General features: G+C 37.1%; 1 protein-coding gene across 1 annotated transcript in view; it reads left to right on the top strand.

The window, feature by feature from the left end:
- kek3 (kekkon 3) overlaps positions 1–4,271 on the top strand; it is a 54,078-nt gene extending 49,807 nt beyond the window's left edge. Inside the window, exons 3-4 of the mRNA XM_034971231.2 lie at positions 1,360–2,953; positions 3,319–4,271. Of these exons, the coding sequence (XP_034827122.1) occupies positions 1,434–2,953; positions 3,319–4,165 (2,367 nt within the window). The 5' untranslated portion in view covers positions 1,360–1,433 and the 3' untranslated portion in view covers positions 4,166–4,271. The remainder of the gene's footprint in view (positions 1–1,359; positions 2,954–3,318) is intronic.
- Positions 4,272–18,786: the final 14,515 nt, after the last annotated feature.

Here is an 18,786-nt window from a genome sequence, read left to right as displayed (position 1 = left end):
ACAAATACCTTTATTAATATTTACATCAAAATGTCCTTCCGACCGAATTTCGGCCACGCCGGCCAATCTCCATAGACGCTAGCGCGGGAGATATTATAGTGCACAAGTGCATGTGAAAACACAGGTGCACTCTCTATTACCTCACTCTCATAGCCCGATGGCATGGAAATCCGACACGACCGGAGAGAGACCAGCCGGGCCAACGGCTTTACGAGCTCTACGAGGCACGGGATCAGAACAAATAATCAAAGTAGGTACTTATAAGAGTGCTTTATATGCCTACGCCTACCTAGATACATTGTTATCCTTACGAGTAATAACATATATCTAATATATTCTCTTTGCTTAGATAATAAATTATTATAATATAGCTAAAGTAACGCATAGGTATATGCTATTAGACCTAGTAAATGACAATCGGGGTGGGGACACCCCGCACACCCGCACAGGCCCCGCCCTAACCCGGCGCGGGAAAGCGCGGGTGACGTGTGCGTGGCGTCCCCCCGCCTCAATCCCCCGATTGCCATCTCAACCTGTTGCGTACTATACTTACTGAGAAATATTTTTCTTAATTACGTTACGCTGGAAAAATACAATTATCATAATAATCCGTTTAAAGGTTTTAAATATTGATATTAAAAGTAGCTTGGACTAATAAAAGTTTTATAATGAACGTGCTGCGTGTTGGTACCTATACGCAGTTTCGGGTAGCCACAAACCTCAAGAATGAAGGGAAAACTGACCGCTTTTGAGGTATTATTAGAGAATATAATATTATAATGGTTTCCACTCTATTAACAGTATTGTTTTTTTAATCATGTAAAATTTTATTTCACTTTTTTTTTAGCTAGCCTTATCTAATTACTACAGTATTATTAAGTAATTCATACTCCATTTTATAATGAACCCTAGATCCTAACGTAATTTTATAAGTATTACCTGTTATTACCCGGTTAATAATAGTGAGTATAAGCACGTGCCTATTTAATCTGAACAGAGTTTACATTTGCGAAAATGATTTTTTCCATAAATCAATATAGTTTTGTTACATACCTACCTAATATAGTATAGGTACGACAACTAGACGGCGTTATACAGTTTGAAATCAATTTACGGTAAATTATAGCCCAGTAGTAGCCGCGAATAGCTGAGATTATTATTAGCCTGAGATGACAAAAGGTTTACCTACCCTAAAAATGAAGGCACTTCCGATTCTTTTGTGCCCAAAATGGGAAAAAATTAGTGTACCTCAGCATAAATGTTAGCCATTTCTCATTGGGCCCAAAATCCTTGTATTAAAGCCTGATTATTATCGCTATTTCTATCGCAAGATGTAATATTATGTGGTATTTTTTCCAGGTACGTGGCCGCATAGGGAATGACGCTCGGCGGTGAAGACGATAGATGTGGCGCGGGCTGAATCGTCGCGTGGCATGTGGGTGCTGCTAATGTTCGCGATGGCGGTGGCCGTCTCCGCCGAATGTCCTCGTCATTGTGAATGCAAATGGCGAAGTGGCAAGGAGTCCGCTCTGTGTGCTCGCGCCGGCCTCAACGCTGTCCCACCGAGACTAGATCCAACCACTCAACTGCTAGACCTGGCTGAAAACAGAATAGTCACTCTACGTGATGATGCTTTCGCAGCTGCAGGCCTCCTAAATCTTCAACGTCTCTACCTACCTGCCTGTAATTTAAAAATCATTCGTCAGTACGCCTTTCGCGCTCTCGTTAATCTGGTTGAACTCGATCTTTCTCGAAATCGATTGGAGTCAGTGCCATCTCAAGCTTTTGATTCAATACCTGAGCTCCGGGAACTTCGTCTCGGCGGTAACCCAATCACAAAAATAAAAGATGACTCTTTCTCAGCTTTACCACATCTGGTTAGGTTAACTCTGAGCGCTTGTCGAATATCAGAAATTGAGCCAAGAGGGTTCAAAGGATTGGAAGGTTCACTAGAGTATTTGGAACTTAGTAAAAATAAACTACAGGTCCTTCACGTTGCAGTGTTGGCACCATTAAGATCGTTAAAGGGACTAGAACTTGCCAATAATCCCTGGAATTGTAATTGTGATCTCCGACCTATGCGGGATTGGATGATTAAAAAAAATGTTCCAGCAACCGTTGTGCCCGATTGCGCCCTACCTACACGGTTGATGACTCAGTCTTGGGATCGATTAGACTTGGAAGATTTTGCATGCCTTCCTGAAGTAACTGGAATATCAAATAACTTCAAGGGTTTGGAAGGAGATGAGGTGACGCTTGTTTGCAAAGTTATTGGTGTACCGGCACCGAGAGTGCGATGGGTTCGTGCTGGACGCCTTTTAGCTAACACAACTACAACATCAGGCAATTTTAATTCCGGCAGGACTTTTATGTTACGTAGTGAAGGACAAACAAGTAATTTGACAATTAAATCAGCAGATATACAAGACTCTGGACTTTATACGTGCAATGCTGAAAATAGGGCTGGAAAAGCGGAAGTGGTTTTAAGTTTAACAATTGAAAAGAAACCTCAAAGTAGAGGTTTCGGTGGCAGAGCACTAATGGCCGGTATGGCAGTCTCTGCAGTGATAGTGTTAAGTTCGTGTTTAATTGGACTATGTGCGTATGAAACTCGTAAAAAAAGACAGCTAGATAGGTGGAATGAACAAATAGTTACATCAAATCATAATGAAAATAATTATGAAAAAATTGAAGCTAATTTAAAAACAAACGCTGAGATGCCAAGAGTTATTACCTCAGACAATAGTCGTAAAAGAGGGGACTATAGAAACGTTCCTTCGCATGATCCCGAAGACGACTATGAAGGTTATAATCGCGAAGAACTCAGAGACCACAGAGAGTCCACTACGCCGCCGCGCGAAGCAAGATGGCGGAGATCTGAACCTTCATCTGCAAGATCAGGGGAACTCATTCAAGATTTGCATATACCGCGGATGAGCCAATACAATATTAGGTAACGAATTGATTTTATGTATTTTGAAGTTATTCCAAAAAAACTACCTCTATGTAGTAGGTACAATATTCTAAAGTCTCAGAGTACCTACCAAATATATTATATTCAAACTCCTGTTTTCATCAAACAGCTGTGAAATTAATAATTTTATATCGATACTTATTGCAAATTCCATTTTTACGAACATAATATTTAAAGAATAGATTTTTAAGATGTTCAAATATAAAAAAAAAATTATGATAACAATAATAATAATAATATGTAATTTTTATCGGGTTTACGAAATAAACTTTGGTATTAGACCAGATTTAAGAAAAAAAAATCTTTAGATTATTATTTGTTACAGACGTTATTATTTGTTACAGATCTGATGCTACACCTGAATCAATACAAAGTTCGAAATCAGCAGGACTTTTAAGTGGTCACGTTGAGATTATATCTGAAAATAATCGATTTAATAATAATGCCAGGTCATGCTCACGGCCCCGAACACGAGACCGCCTCGATAACGATCTATCTGGTAGCGACAGTGAAAAGAATTATCCTGATCTTATAGAAATGAGCGCCTTAGGCACAACATCTTATTTTCGCAATGATACGAAACACGATCCCTATTATTTTTATACAATTCCTCGGAGAAAAGATGGTGACAGCCGTAGTCCTCTCTTAAGTAGTCGTAGAAATAGTTCTGGGGGTGATTCTATTACTTTTCTTGATAGAAATTACGAGAAAAGTCGGCAACGCTCAAGTGGACGTCGATCAAATAGCTTTTTGGATCTCTCTGTGGGCAGTAATCGGATGCGACGCAACCCTAGTCTACCAGCTTCACCCTCCAGAGAGCAAACGTCAGTTCCGTCCGCTACACCACTTTTGGATTTATCTGGTCTTAGAGATTATTCACGTACGGGTCAGCCTTTTGAGGATTTTGACTTTAGAGCTTCACAGCTCGAGAAGTTTTTAGAAGAATATAGAACTTTAAGGGAACAACTTTCAAGAATGAAAGAAACTCGTGAAAATCTACAAAGGACAAGGGCTGTCGAAAATGAAGAGTTAAGAGCTATACTTAAAGGTAAACCCAGTATAGCTGTTACGGAGACTTCATCTTCTGTAGCTTTGGCAGATGCCGCTTCTCCGTTGGCTTTGAGTCCACCGGAATATAAACCTCAACAGCAAAGGCCTGAATGGCTAACCACACTACTTTACCGTAACTAAATTTCGTTGTATATATTTATATTTGAACTGATGTTAATGATAAGCAATTAAATTGTTTGTAAGAAAAGTGATAAAAAATAGTGTCATTCTTTTCAAGTTGAAATAAATTTTGAGTCAAAATTGGCTATTTTACTTACTTACTTAAGAAAATTCCTACTGACTTGTGGATATCCGATTTCTCCCGGTATGCTAGTGCCTGTGCTAGTACTTAAACTTTATGTCAAACTAGTTTATGCCCGTGACTTCTTCCGCGTGGACTTCACAAACTTAAAACCCCTATTTTACTCTCTGGATTGAATTTTCAAAAATCCTCAGCGGATATCTACGTCACAATATGTATCTGCATGCCAAATTTCAGCCCGATCCGTCCAGTAGTTTGAGCTGTGCGTTGATAAATCAGTCAGTCAGTCAGCTTTTCCTTTTATATATATCGATATCGTTGAAATCAGTTGGTAAGTAGGTAATTAAGTATGGGCTTTTGTATTTATAGTAAGTATGGATGAGAAACACTGAAAAGGAGTTGCATTCCATGTTGGATCGCAATCCATGTTGAATCGCATGGATTGCAATCATAAAATTTTGTGCAAGTAAGGATAATAATTCTCAGTTGTGTAAAAAAATTTGCATTACATTCAAAGTTGTAGCCTCAACATAGAATTCAAACTCAATTAGCAAATAAAGTGCTAAAATAGGAGCAGTTTAAATGCAGAGTTCCAGAAGACAAAGGGAGTACCCGCAATTACAGCTGTCCATGCGAACTGTGTTCATGACAATAAAAGCGATACTTTTATTGTGGCTATAAATTCCAGCCACGTTGTCAGCACGATGTTGGCGTTGCATCGTATCCGTTGCTTTTCCTATTAGGCTCAAGGCACATTGCGGGATACTTATTCGAAGCGACACAATACCTTTTTTACCCGTTATGTTATGATTTTGGCTGTCTATGTATGTATGTATGTATGTTTGTTTGTATCTATGTGTGTTTCACTGTAGCAGCTAAACTAATCGGCAGATTTTGATGAATGAGGTATCAATTCATTCGTTGTTATGGTTCGGGTGACATAGGCTGCATTTTATACAAAAATAAGAAATCTGACGAATGTTACATCCAAAATAGTAAGCGTCTTTCATTTTTTTTGCTATTATAGGATGTCAAATAAAAGAGGCAAAAATACTGAGTCAACGGTGAGGGAAAACATCGTTAGGAAACCTGCATGCCTGAGAGAGATTAGTCTGTTTCATGCCTGAAACTATGGCCAAATCCCTTTTCTTATTGAGAGGAGACCCATGCTCTGTAGTGAACCGGCTATGTGTTGATCATAATGATGAAGATGATAATGATTACATAGTGGAGATAAAGATAAGTTTACTTTGTAACAATTTAGAAACCATGCGTCGCTTTACTTTGCCGCAATGTACTTTGACCCTTAGTTGGTTTTGTTAGCTTAATTTTTTCACTCATCATTATCAACTGATAGACGTAGGGACGTTCCTTCCAGCAGCGGCTCCCTGCGAATCGCTTAATATCGTCTGTCCACCTAGTGGGGGAATCAGTAGCCTTATTTCAAATGCGCAAGTGTGTTTGTTTGTTGGTTTGTCCTTCACGTTGCAACGGAGCAACGGATCGACGTGATTTTTTGCATAAGTATAGTTAAAGACCTGGAGAGTGACATAGGCTACTTTCTATCCCGAAAAAGCAAAGAGTTCCCCCGGGATTTTTAAAACCTAAATCCGCGCGAACGAAGCCGCGGTCATCAGCTAGTAATTTTAATAAATAGCTACATTTATTTCACTGAATAAATGTAGCTATTTACAGTATTCACTAAAGGATAAGAGTAGTCAAACCATTCACACAATGTCGTGTCACGGGTAAGGGTGGTGCAGACTTCTAATAGATACCTACGCCCCGATTTAGCTGCATAGTTGTTAAGCCTAACTGCGCACAGCGCCTCTAAAATAAATCCTTGCATGTATGGCAGGCTTCAAGTGGCGAAGACAAATTAAGTTCCAATTAAAGTTGACAAGACCAAACATTTCTCTGGTAGCATATAAAAATTGAAACACCGACCTTGACCTGAATTGGAAGAAGCCGACTGGATCGAATAGCACTTAAACACGAAGAGTCTCGGCATACAATATTCTATAACATTGTGGGTATGTACTTACTTCTTACCTACCTATATTTATTTCTTTGAAGTACCGTACTAAATAATGAATATCTCCAAATTTTTTATGCAGCCATATTATATTACTAGCTGATGCCCGCGGCTTCGCCTGCGTCAATTTAGGTTTTAAAAATCCCATGGGAACTTTAGATTTTCCAGGACAAAAAGTAACCGACAGTTTTTAATCCAATCATTTTTTTTGTAGGCTGTACAGTGTACAGCATCAGTATTGAGGAGTTGGAATCCAAATCCAAATATGGTAAAATATATACAATCTATAACAGTTTTGAGTGACAAAGCATAGAAAATAACTACACCGAGTACTTAAATGGTGGTAGTTTATTTAAGATCCCTTCCCACTACACTCTATTATAAAAATCAGGAAATAAAATTGCGTAATTAAAAATACTAAAAAATCCGACTGCTAATAAATAGTAACTGATAACTGCAGCTAAACAAAGCTTGTTTACTGCAAAAGCAGTAAACAAGCTTTGTTTCCTATTTAATAGAAATGATAAGATCATAAACATAAATCTTAGAAAATGTATGGCAGGCGGGGACAAGCTAATAGTCCTTTTTAAAACTTAAAAACCCGACTGCTTACTAGGTACTTTACTAGGTAAGCAGTCGGGTTTTTAAGTTCTTTTAATTACTTACGTAATTTTTTAAATTCTTTGTCTTAGTATTAAGCATTAAGGATGATTTAAACTAAATTAAATTAAATTGTTATGGTCGTATAGATAATATAATAGGTTGTAAAAGAAACAAACGTGGTTCTCGTTTATTTTCGCATGAATCAAGTCGCAGTTCATATACGTTGATCGCATAGCAGTTAGTTTGTTTTACAACCGAGTGATGTCGAATAAATTTTATCAAATGCCTGAAGTTTGGAGTCATAGATGGCTTTTGGAAATCGTTTGTTAATATATTTGCATTATAATATGGATGTTATTTAAGTTATTTTTCTCGGGTGACGATGCCAAAACATGAAATACTAGCTGGCCCGCCCTTTTCAAGAAAAAAGTTTTAAAAATTATGAAACGCCTTTCTTAAATGAAGGGCCTTTCGGTCCAATTCACTCTGATGTGTCGACGCTCAAATTTCAAAGTTAGTAAGATGTAGTACTAACCACACTGGATGCAAGCGCCACAAGAGCGTGGAGTCCTATAAGAAGCCTGCATAAGAGATCTGCGAGGGAGATGAATGTCCAGCAGTGGACGTCCAACGGTTCAGATAACGACGACGATTACTTATTATGATCGGAAACTTTTGGATCTGATCTAATCTAATATATTCATAGCTTATCAATGGGCTGCGTTGCCAAAAGGTGAGAAATAGATAAGTTACCTACATAAAGAAGATTGTAATTAATTAAACATTCAGGTAGATACGTTAATTCTAATTTGAAAACATCGTTGTACCCAATTAGTGTTTTCGTACTCGAAAAGCAATAATATAAAAGGATTTCATTGAGAATAACGATCTCCACTCGGAGCTTTGTATTCAAATTAAACAGACTCATTGAACAGGAGCATAGCTTCTGTTGAACCAACTTACCTCTACCTGAAGCATCAATAAGAGAAGTATACTTATTTTGTCACGGATGTACTTAGCCTTTGTGAAATTTCTTTACTTAATATACTGTAGGTACAGTTCTCTTTTTTATTAATACAATTTATTATTAACCTAGTTAAAAGTTGAAAGAAAAAGGTAACATTTGGCAAAAAACTGTATGGGTCCAAGATCCCAGGACCGCCAGAGTTTTCTTATTTTCTGAGAAAAAATTTACGGGATAGAGTATGTGAATTTTAGAATACGCATATTTTTCTAGCTTTCTTCTGCTACCGGTACGTAAACACATTGCTTAATTTTCTTAGTCTGGTGCTGATTTTTATGTATGTTCCTGACTATCATAATACAATAATTACAACTCAGTTATAGGATATATTTTTCATTTTCATATTAATTTCACATCCTAATATAATATTATAAATGTGAAAGTGTGGAAGTTTGGATGTTTAGGTACTCTTTGTTACTAAATCACGCAAAAACGGCTAACGGATTTTGGATGAAATTTGGAATGGAGATTGAATTATATCCTGGATTAACACATCTGGTTACTGTTTATCACGGGAAATCAAGGAAAATATGATCAGCACTCGGACTTAAGAAAAGTGCGTCAATTTTTTATGTGGATACCTTTGGCGAGTTGATAGTTAAACCTATTAAATGGGCATCGGCACGAGCTAACAGATAACGTACGATAAAAGTACACAAGCTACCACAACTCTATTCCACACGTTTTGTTTCTCAGAAAACAAGTAAGGTCTGACAGTCCTGGGATCTTGCTCTCTCTATATTGGCTTACCTCCCTCGATGGTTTTTGTATTTTGGAGCACCGAAGTACCTAGTCCAGTAAAGAAATACCAAAACCTGAAACAAATGTGGAACACTAACAAACATTCACTGCACACTTTCGCAACTAGGTATGAGACATCTTTCAACAGTGTCAGAACTCGAAGACCATTTGAATGTCAATTTTAATTCCCATTTTGCTCGGTGGTGTGCTTCGAATCGGCACAAGGATAATAGTTGTCATTTTGTACGGCAATGTCCAGTTTTAGTGCTTTTAGAATTTGAGATACTAATTCATCACATGCAGACCTCTGCAATACAATCGATGCATGTGTCACTGCGGTAGCAACTTGTGATTTACGTGAAAATAAACGTGAACGAAACATCCGGTCTATTACACTGGCGACTGGTTTATTGACTATCCATTCAATTTCAGTTTTAACCTAAGTGCTTTTTGTACTCGCCCTACGGATTAATTAAACGTTTAAACGACTTAACTATAAAGTTTTACATGGAATATTGGCAACACATATCTACCTAACGTAGTCTTTTAGTAACTAGTCTGTTGCAAATTGATAAAATTATTTTATAGCATAATTCCTACCTATAATAAATAATTATAATATCTAAAAAAATATTTTTTTATTTTACAAACACTGGTTATTCGATTAAGTAATTACAATGTTATGTTTCTTTTTTTACATGTCTACATGATAACAGATAAATGTATAACTAACGCATCATATTTACAAGAGTCCAATATTAATAAACCTTACTATAGCTAACCACGTTGTCAAAAAAGTCCGCCTACTGGTTGCTCCTGGACAAGGGTGTTCATCAAGCTTTCACTATAGCCACACTGAATGGCGATGGTCAATCTTGGACCAGGTAAGCCTAGAGCGCGGATCTGCAACCTCTTCCCTTAAGGCGACGGCTGATGTCACGTACGAAAGAAACCCTTCGCTTTCTCGCCCCAGCAGCCCATCGTCTCCACCGCCAGTTGACAAAGAGAATATATTGTACCCAGAAGAGGGCAATAAATGAAATTTTTTTCACTCGCGGCAGCGGACTATAATATCTAAGTATTCATGTTCACATCAAAATTTGGATAAGCCTTATTACATAAATTTCAGGTAAGTATAAGTTGTTATCAATTTTGTTAAGTGTTGAATCTTTGTTAGTCCTAAAATAAACACGATGCATCAAATTTCTTTTGTCCTGAAGTACGATGGAATGCCGTCATCTACTGGCCTCGTGGCCAGTAACTATGCAGACATGAAGAATTCCTCATGGAGCGTTTACATGATGGATTAGCACTAAGAGAATGGACATTATTATATCTGTTCGAATAGAGGGAAAAGTCATGCTTTTAATACTTTGACCATAAGGATAATAAGATGACAGTTAGATCGAGCAATCGCTCGGTAAGTGTGGAAATAAGGAGAGACCCAAATGGTCTACGCAGTTAGGGCCCTATGTTGAAGGGTCGTCCTGGTTGATATATTTACCACTAGATCAAAGACGTCGGACTACTGTCTCTCTTTATACTGGGGCTTTGATGTTGCCAAGACTAGATTTTCTTAGCCGGCTAAATACGTGGGGGGTTTTATGATAGCACTTGTGCGCCGTGCTGGAACGTGCCGTCGAACCTTGGGTGCGAATGTGGATATACGAGCTTGTTACAGTTTTTACTATTAATCGTATTAGGGGGTTATTTGTAGTGCGCTCCAAACAAACGTAGTTTGGCTCTCATTTGAATTCTAACCAATCAAACTCAATCAAAATTGTTTTATTTCTTATTTTAAGTTTTATTTTAATATTTTCAATGTTTTTTTAAATAAATGAGATTTTGTAAAAAGGTAGTTTTTAGGAACTAATATCTATGGGTTTTCAAATTTCCTTTTAAATATTCAGTTTCAAAATTATACGATCTCAAGAATTTACTTCATACAAATCTTTAAGCCCGTATAGTTTCTAGAACGTTGTCTACAAATTGAGAACCAAACTGCCTTTGTATTGAGGGAGTTGACGGAGAGTCTGCTTGGTAATACAATCTTCAGTAAAATATGTACAATTGTAGATCGATATCTAACTTAGTTAATTACTTGTGCAAAAAAACGTTTAGGATCGTGAATTGACAGCGGTATCAGTCTTTCGAAGCATTTCAGATACTTCGTACCGTGGAAATCCTTCTACCACTAGCTCTATCGTTGTATGGCTCTACAACTCATTTAGTAGAATGAAGAATGACGGACCGACCTTTTTTATCTCCGTCAACCGCAATTTGCTATCTACAATCTCGTCTGAGAATTTTACGATACTATGTCTAGTGCCTATATTATTTTTAACAGTTACATAAAGCTTTTAGTTTAAAGTTATTGATACAATTCATAAAAAATATACAAGATATATTAATATGAGTTGCCGAAAGAACTGTTTACTGGTTTGTCTCAAACTTTGCCGTCCTTAACGCGAGTAACACTAGGTTAAGTAAAATTCATACTTCATCATACAATATATTAAAAATGCGAAAGTTCGTCTGTCTGTCTGTTACCTTTTCATGATCCTCCATTTAACTTTTTTTGACGGGTACAAAGATAAATTGCATCCCGAAGACGTACGGTTTATCACGGAAAATCAAAAAGTTTCTACAAGATTTAAAAAAGTTACGGGGCATGAAGCTGTGGGCATTAGAACATAAGTAATTATATTTTAGTTTCATCAAATTCTAATTGATATAATGACACAGTTCATTTCTAAAAAGGGGAGCGAGTTTCGAATGTTTGTTGAAGCCAATGTTGTAAATAGAAACACTTAGATAGGTACGTACTACGTAGGGTGTATGTTTAAGCTTCTGCAGGGATTTTAAAAGACGTTTAAACTAAAAAAGAAGTTCAATCTTTGGTGGGGATGGGTAAACTTCGTTTGCCGAGATATGGCTCATAAACGCGGTCTATCTCACAGCGCCGCACCCCTATTCAGCCAAAATAGTACCTCAAGGAGTTCGGTAATGAGTTCCCTCGTAGGCTTTACTTACGTCTTTCTATTAGCAGTTTTAACGATGCTATTAAAAAACCGGCCAAGTTGCGAGTCAGACTCGCGCAATGAGGGTTCCATACTAGTAGTCGTATTTTTTCGACATGCACGATAATTCAAAAACTATCATGCATAAAAATAAATAAAAATCTGTTTTAGAATGCACTGATATGATACCTCATATGAATACCCCACTTGATATAGTTTATCTCACTTCGAAAATTAAAAATACTAATTATTAGTTTCATGACCACAATTAATTTGTTTTTGTGTGATGTATCCACAAATTCACGGTTTTCCCGATTTTTCCCCCGAATGTCTGCTATAAGACCTACCTACCTGCCAAATTTCATGATTCTAGGTCAACGGGAAGTACCCTGTAGGTTTCTTGACAGACCGACAGACAGCAGAGTGATCCTAAAAGGGTTCCGTTTTTCCTTTGAGGTACGGAACCCCTAAAAAATGTTCGTGCTAGGCGACTAAAACATCACCTGTGCTTTTTTCAAGCCACATGTATGTACCTACCAATGTTTATAACCGTTTTGTAGGGTAGGTATCAAAATTGCCGAGCTGACAGGTAATATACCTGGCATCCCTCTCGCTTCAGTCAGTCAGTTTCAGTCAGTCTTGGTTCAGTCTTGGAATATTCTTTGGTACATTTAGACCACGGTCCCGTCATAGTAATATATTGATAGATTATTAATAATTAGTATTTTTAGGGGTTCCGTACCTCAAAAGGAAAAACGGAACCCCTATAGAATCACTTTGTTGTCTGTCCGTCTGTCTGTCTGTCTGTCTGTCTGTCTGTCGGTCTGTCAAGAAACTACCAGTGTACTTCCCGTTGACCTAGAATCATGACGTTTGGCAGGTAGGTAGGTCTTATAGTTCAGCTTGGCAAGGGTAAGAAAATATTCGTGCAGTACTTACTATGAGTACCTACCTACCTAGTTATTCTTTTCTGAGGAACCTAACCTTGTTTATAAGAAAAAAGTTAAGATATTTTAATTTTTAAGTGCGACAAAGCTATATTGGCGCGTGCCGAAAATCCAAACTAACGTTGCCGTCAAGTGTCCCCTTTGTTCTTGTTTGAATATTCTAAGCCTTTGTTCTCCAACAGCGCCCCCCTGTCAATGTCATTCAAGAGCCTTGTCGCACTGTTAGCGGTTAGTTAGTTAATTAGCGGTCGAATGTAAACAATTTCTAAAACGAATACGTACTACAAAAAATTAGAACACCAAAAATCTTCACCATTATCATGATCAACCCATCGCCAGCCCACTACCGAGCACGGATCTTCTCTCAGAATGAAAAGGGTTTAGGCCATAGTCTGCCACGCTGGCCCAGTGCGGATAGGCAGACTTCACACACTTTTTGGAAATTATTAGTCATGCAGGTTTCCTCCCGATGTTGTCCTTCATCATTAAAGCAAGTGATATCCAACTGCTTAAAACGCACATAACTCTGAAAAGTTAGAGGTGCGTGCCCAGAATTGAACCTCCGACTTCTCGAAATAAAGTCAGAATCACCGCACAACAAAATTAATATACTGAAAAACATCTTGTCATCAGTTTCTCCAAACATTATTAATGGCTCCTATAAAAATGATGTAGAACTAAATCAATCACTCAAAATTAGAGCCGTTTTTATGGAACATAGAAAATAAATTAAACTGCCTGTCTATATATCCTATCGGGAGCAGAGTGATAGATTGGATATGATTTTTGGAGTTTTTTGCTTAAAGGATTTCTTGTTGAAACTATATCGTGATTGGAATTGACAGCGGTATCTGGTTTTTCAAGACATCTCAGGGCGTTTGTACCGCCGGGATCCTATTTTGCCGCAAGTTCGTAGGCTCTACATTCGTTTATCGGAAATGGACGGACCGACCCTTTTATTCCCAAAAAAAAAAACGAAATACGTTGCTGATAATTTTTTGTGTGTTCTTTGATTTTTTACTGATGTTTATGTTATTGAAGTGACGAAATTATGATCTTTAATAGTGAAAGAGATATGAGTGCTCCTCACGTTTCCCACCTCGGCCCATGGCCCTCGTCACTTCAATATATATAGGTAATAGTTAGGCTGAAATGCGCATTGCTCTGGAGACCTTTTTATAATCACGTCTGTAACATAATAATATTTGTCAGTTCTAAACTTTTAGAAGATTACTTTTTGATTTTAACAACATTTAGAATACTTCACGAGGAAGGTTTAAACTTTTTCTTTACTATTTATTTAGATTTTTGTTTATTAAGTTTTAACTATAGAAACCTAGGTACCTATTAGAATTTAATTTTAGTCCATGGAGATGAAAAAATAAAATAATGAGGTAAGGTTCACTAAGGTAAGACCACTCATGCGAAGCCAGGCGAAGTCAGCTAGTTTAATTTTAAAGAAAAGGAAATAAGTATTTAACAAAAAAATTATAAGTACATAGTTTAAAAACATGCATGTTGAGAAGTGGGAGGGCGGGCGGTGCATATCGCTACATGTTACACCATACAGATTTCATCTGTTTCAGCGGATTATAGCAAATTAAAGCTTTTGGTTCAAGTATATCATGGATTTCCGCAAAATAACGCCTGCTTCTATACAACAAAAATTAAGTAGTACAGCCAGCCATACATACCTATCAGTTAATTAATAATGTGCAAAAAAGATGTAAGTATTATAATATCATTGTTGTAGAATTACCTACGAGTAATATTATATATAGTTGACTGCCCTCGCATCGGATACATAAGTAGTTATGTATGGATAGACAAAAAGATGCGATGAAAGAACCTTTGCATACAAGCCAACAGTATCAAAAAATACGAGCAACGTTTTACTTTATGTGAATAGTATTGCTTCTCCTAAAATATTAAAAAAACAGCAAAAGCTGCATATAGGTAAAATTAAGATAGGAGTTTTATAAAAATGGAAATAACTTACATATTTATCCTCGCTTCGCTCAAATGGGATTTTCGAGAATGGGAGAGTGGATGGTATTTCCAAAATTCTATAACAAGTAGATAGTTGTCCATATTTGACCGAAAGCCCAGGCACGAATTTATATGGATGTAACTTTAGTTTGAAAAATGAGAGATACAAACTTTTTATATCCTTTATATCACCCCTGTAATTTCCAAAAACGCTTTCTTAATAAGTGCCTACCTAGTGCCTACGTTGTAAAAACAAATCATACCGTAATTCAAGTATCTAACACTAGCGATTTAGGCTGTGGGTTGGGTTGATAGTCAGTCAGTCAGGACAAGTACTTTATAAATTAGATCATTTCTTTCAAATATATTAATTAGACACTAGCTGATGCCCACGACTTTGTCCGCGTGGAATTAGTTTTTTAAAAATCCCGTGGGAACTCTATGATTTTCCGGGAAAAAAGTAGCCTATGTCACTCTCCAGGTCTTTATATACATAGGTATACTCATGCAAAAATCACGTCAATCCGTTGCACGTTGCGACGTGATTGAAGGACAAACCAACAAACAAACACACTTTCGCATTTATAATATGGGTAGTGATGGTGACGTGAAATCATAGAAAAATAGGGGGCTATCTGCGTCAAATATACTAACATATTGGGTTCTGGCTCACAAAATACCATAAGTATTTGTATCACAGTCCATTACTAAATATTATGGTCAAGATACGTAAACTAAGTATGTATCATCTCAGCATTCTCTAAATAAGTACACATTGTAAAGCGATTGCATTGTCTTGCTCGTGCTAATCCCTATAGTGAACTAACCAGATTACACCCACCCTATATAGAAGGTAGCATTTTGCAAAGTGAATGCATTGTGTTGTTCTCGTAAATCCCTAGGGAACAACTACATTAGGATCTCAACATCGCGGAGTCGTCGTTGAAGCGTCTTCATTCTGTATCAACGCTGTATGTGAGTGGATTCATGCGCATGATAATTTTTCCAACATCGTGCATCGCTCGCTGCTAGGATTCAATCAACATATTATTTCAATGCTCAGATATACTAGACTGAGTGGGTAAGCGGTTTAACCTGGTAGGTACGTCTACTTTACATGACAAAGAATATCAAATCAATATTCAGCGAGGCAGATACATCGACTGAATGTGAATTGAAAATATTAATCAAAATAATATTATGAGTAGTATAAGTTGCAGAAATTTGTATCAAGACGATATTGAGAATGGGAAATCATAATATGAGAATAACTCTCCAGCATCCACATATCCATAAATATAATATTATAAATGCGAGAGTGTATCTGTCTAAATGCTGGCCTTTCACTGCTGACCCATTTTAGCAATTTTTGACGTTGATATAGAGATAGCTTGTATCCCGAGAAAAGACAGCATACTTTTTGTCCCGGAAAGTCAAAGACTTACCATGGGATTTTAACAGAAAACCGAAACAAAGTTGCGGGTATTGTCTAGTATTAAATTAAGTTAGCCTGCCAATTTGCAATGGGCTATAGCGTGGCAGACTTTGGCCTTAAACCTTTCTCATTCTGAGAGGAGACCGTACTCAATAGTTGTCTGGCGATGGGTTGATGACGATGAATTGGGTTCATACCTACTTCATAGGGAAACAAAAGTAGCAAAGTAGTCCTAGAGAATGCAGTGCAAACTTATATCAGTATTGGAATGTACTTGAATGATATGGCAACTTTCTGATCTAAGATAAGCCAATAAGATGTCGAGTCGGATTTATAGGCAGATATTTATCAATGCAGAAGTCTCTGTTATTTGCGCCTCGCTGTAGAGCGGGAGTCGTTTAACAAAATGACGGACCCTTTTTATCTCAGTCGGGATGTTATTTGTTGCTTGTTCTTTTTCCTTCCATGCCACAAACCACTGACATCTCTTAATACATGCTGGACCTGCGAATGCCGATCTGTTTTTTAAGCGTCTTGAGCATTTTGGCGCTGATAAAATAGCACTGAGCGTCATGTGAGTAATAGTGATGAGACACGTGTCAACGTTATATGTAGTGTCAACACGAAGACCATTTGATACAAAGTGTCAATTTTAATGGTACGCTCTGTGGGGCGCATCGAATCAGCACAAAAAAATACTCATTTTGTGTGGCACACACCTCTTCCAGCGTACTTGTTAAAGTCCATTTCAGTGTCGGGATGTTGTTGCTTGTCCTTTTTCCTTTCATGCCGTGAACCGACGACTGCTATTTTGAATATCTTGTTTCTGAAAAATTAAATAAAGCACGTTGTTCCTTTGCAGTAAATACTGAATATCAATATTTCTTATTCTAAGTGTTCAACTTGCAGATATTTTTCAAGATTATTTAAACAAAGTATTAGACTTTGTTTAAAGAATCTTGTTAAAAAGAGAATAATGCTGTGTAAAAAACTAGTTGTTACAAAAATTTAAACTCTATTTTGTAGTTTTGCTGAAATTTGACACACTTTTTAAAATCATTTATTTTATTAATTAAATCGTTGTATTTTGGTGATGAGTAATTTTATAAAAATAAGTATTTATTTAAAGTTAACTTCACTATGTTGCGTGAGATTTCGATTTAACTAGTCCAACTTCAAGCTTGAAAAGTGTAATTGGTAGGTCTTGATTACATGTCGGATATTCGCATGACTCCTGCATGACTCAGTTATTTTGTAAAAAAGAAAACCGTGTATAGTTATTATGAAGCTCTATTATTTTTGAGGTTTAATCTAAGTGAGAAGCATTGTTTTTATATACTGTATATAATATGCTAATGCTTAGTGAGTTTGACTATGTAGTTGCAAAATCCTTTGTTTAATTTAACAGAGGATTTTTGGATGTAGTGGCATATAAATAAGCTTAGATAGGGCATGTCAAGGATATCAAAAAATATTTAGGAACAAAAGCACCTTTTCTCAAGTTATTGATTTTTTTTCGAGGTATCTTTGACTGAACTGATATTTTTATAAGTAGCTAGCTGATGCCCGTGACTTCGTCCGCGTGGAATTAGGTTTTTAAAAATCCCGTGGGAACTCTTTGATTTTCCGGGATAAAAAATCACATCAATCCGCTGCACCGTTGTGACGTGATTGAAGGACTAACCAACAAACCAATAAACCAACAAACAAACACACCTTCGCATTTATAATAAGGGTACCTTACCGATTTTCCGGGATAAAAGTAGCCTATATCACTCTCCAGTTCTTTATCTATACCCAGGCAAAACATCACGTCAATCCGCTGCACCGTTGCAACGCGATTGAAGGACAAACCAACAAACCAATAAACCAATAAACCAACAAACAAACACACTTTCGCATTTATAATAAGGGTACTGATTAAAACCAGCAGCTGAGCTATCAAGTAACAATTTGTCGATGCGATGCGGTCTGTTTTGGTGTGTACTAGGCATTATATTATAGCGAGTTGAATTGGCGATCCAATGGCCAGAGTGCAGCTCGCAATTACAGCTGTCCGAACAAATTGTGCTCTCGACAATGAAAGCGATACTTTTATTGTGACTGTAAATTCTAAACTTGTTGTCGTCGCGCTATCGGTGTCATGTATCAGTTTCCATCTGAAAGTTGGTGCATTTCATACGTTTCTTTTGAAGTAGGTACCATTGTGATTGGAAACTCGATGAAATGAAAAAGCGACACATAAGTATCTACCTACATCTCTATATATAAAATTCAAAGTCCTGACTGACTGACTGCCATATATATCAACGCACAGCCTAAACCGCTGGTCCTAGAGACATGAAATTTGGAGGGTGTGTTCTTTGTAAACAGTAGGTATCCACTAAGAAATTATTTTTCGAAATTCTACCCCTAAGTGGGTTAAATAGGGGATGAAAGTTTGTACGAAAGTCAGTCATTTTTCAAGTTATTTGCATGAAAATTGGTATTTGGGTTTTCGGTCACAAATGAAGAAATACGTGTTTCAGGATTTTTGGAAATTCAACCCCCACCTCTATTTTCTAAATTCCACCCGAGCGAAGCCGGGGCGGGTCAGCTAGTCTATACGATAAAATAAGATAGGGTGTCTGTGTAATATGTAGGTAGGTAATGTAATAGGTACATTATCCATACTAATATTATAAATGCGAAAGTGTGTCTATCTGT

Source organism: Maniola hyperantus, chromosome 8, assembly GCF_902806685.2.
Source record: "Maniola hyperantus chromosome 8, iAphHyp1.2, whole genome shotgun sequence".
NCBI lineage: Eukaryota > Metazoa > Arthropoda > Insecta > Lepidoptera > Nymphalidae > Maniola > Maniola hyperantus.
The sequence above is the reverse complement of the archived record's forward strand: the minus strand, read 5'-3'. Positions and strand labels throughout refer to the sequence as shown.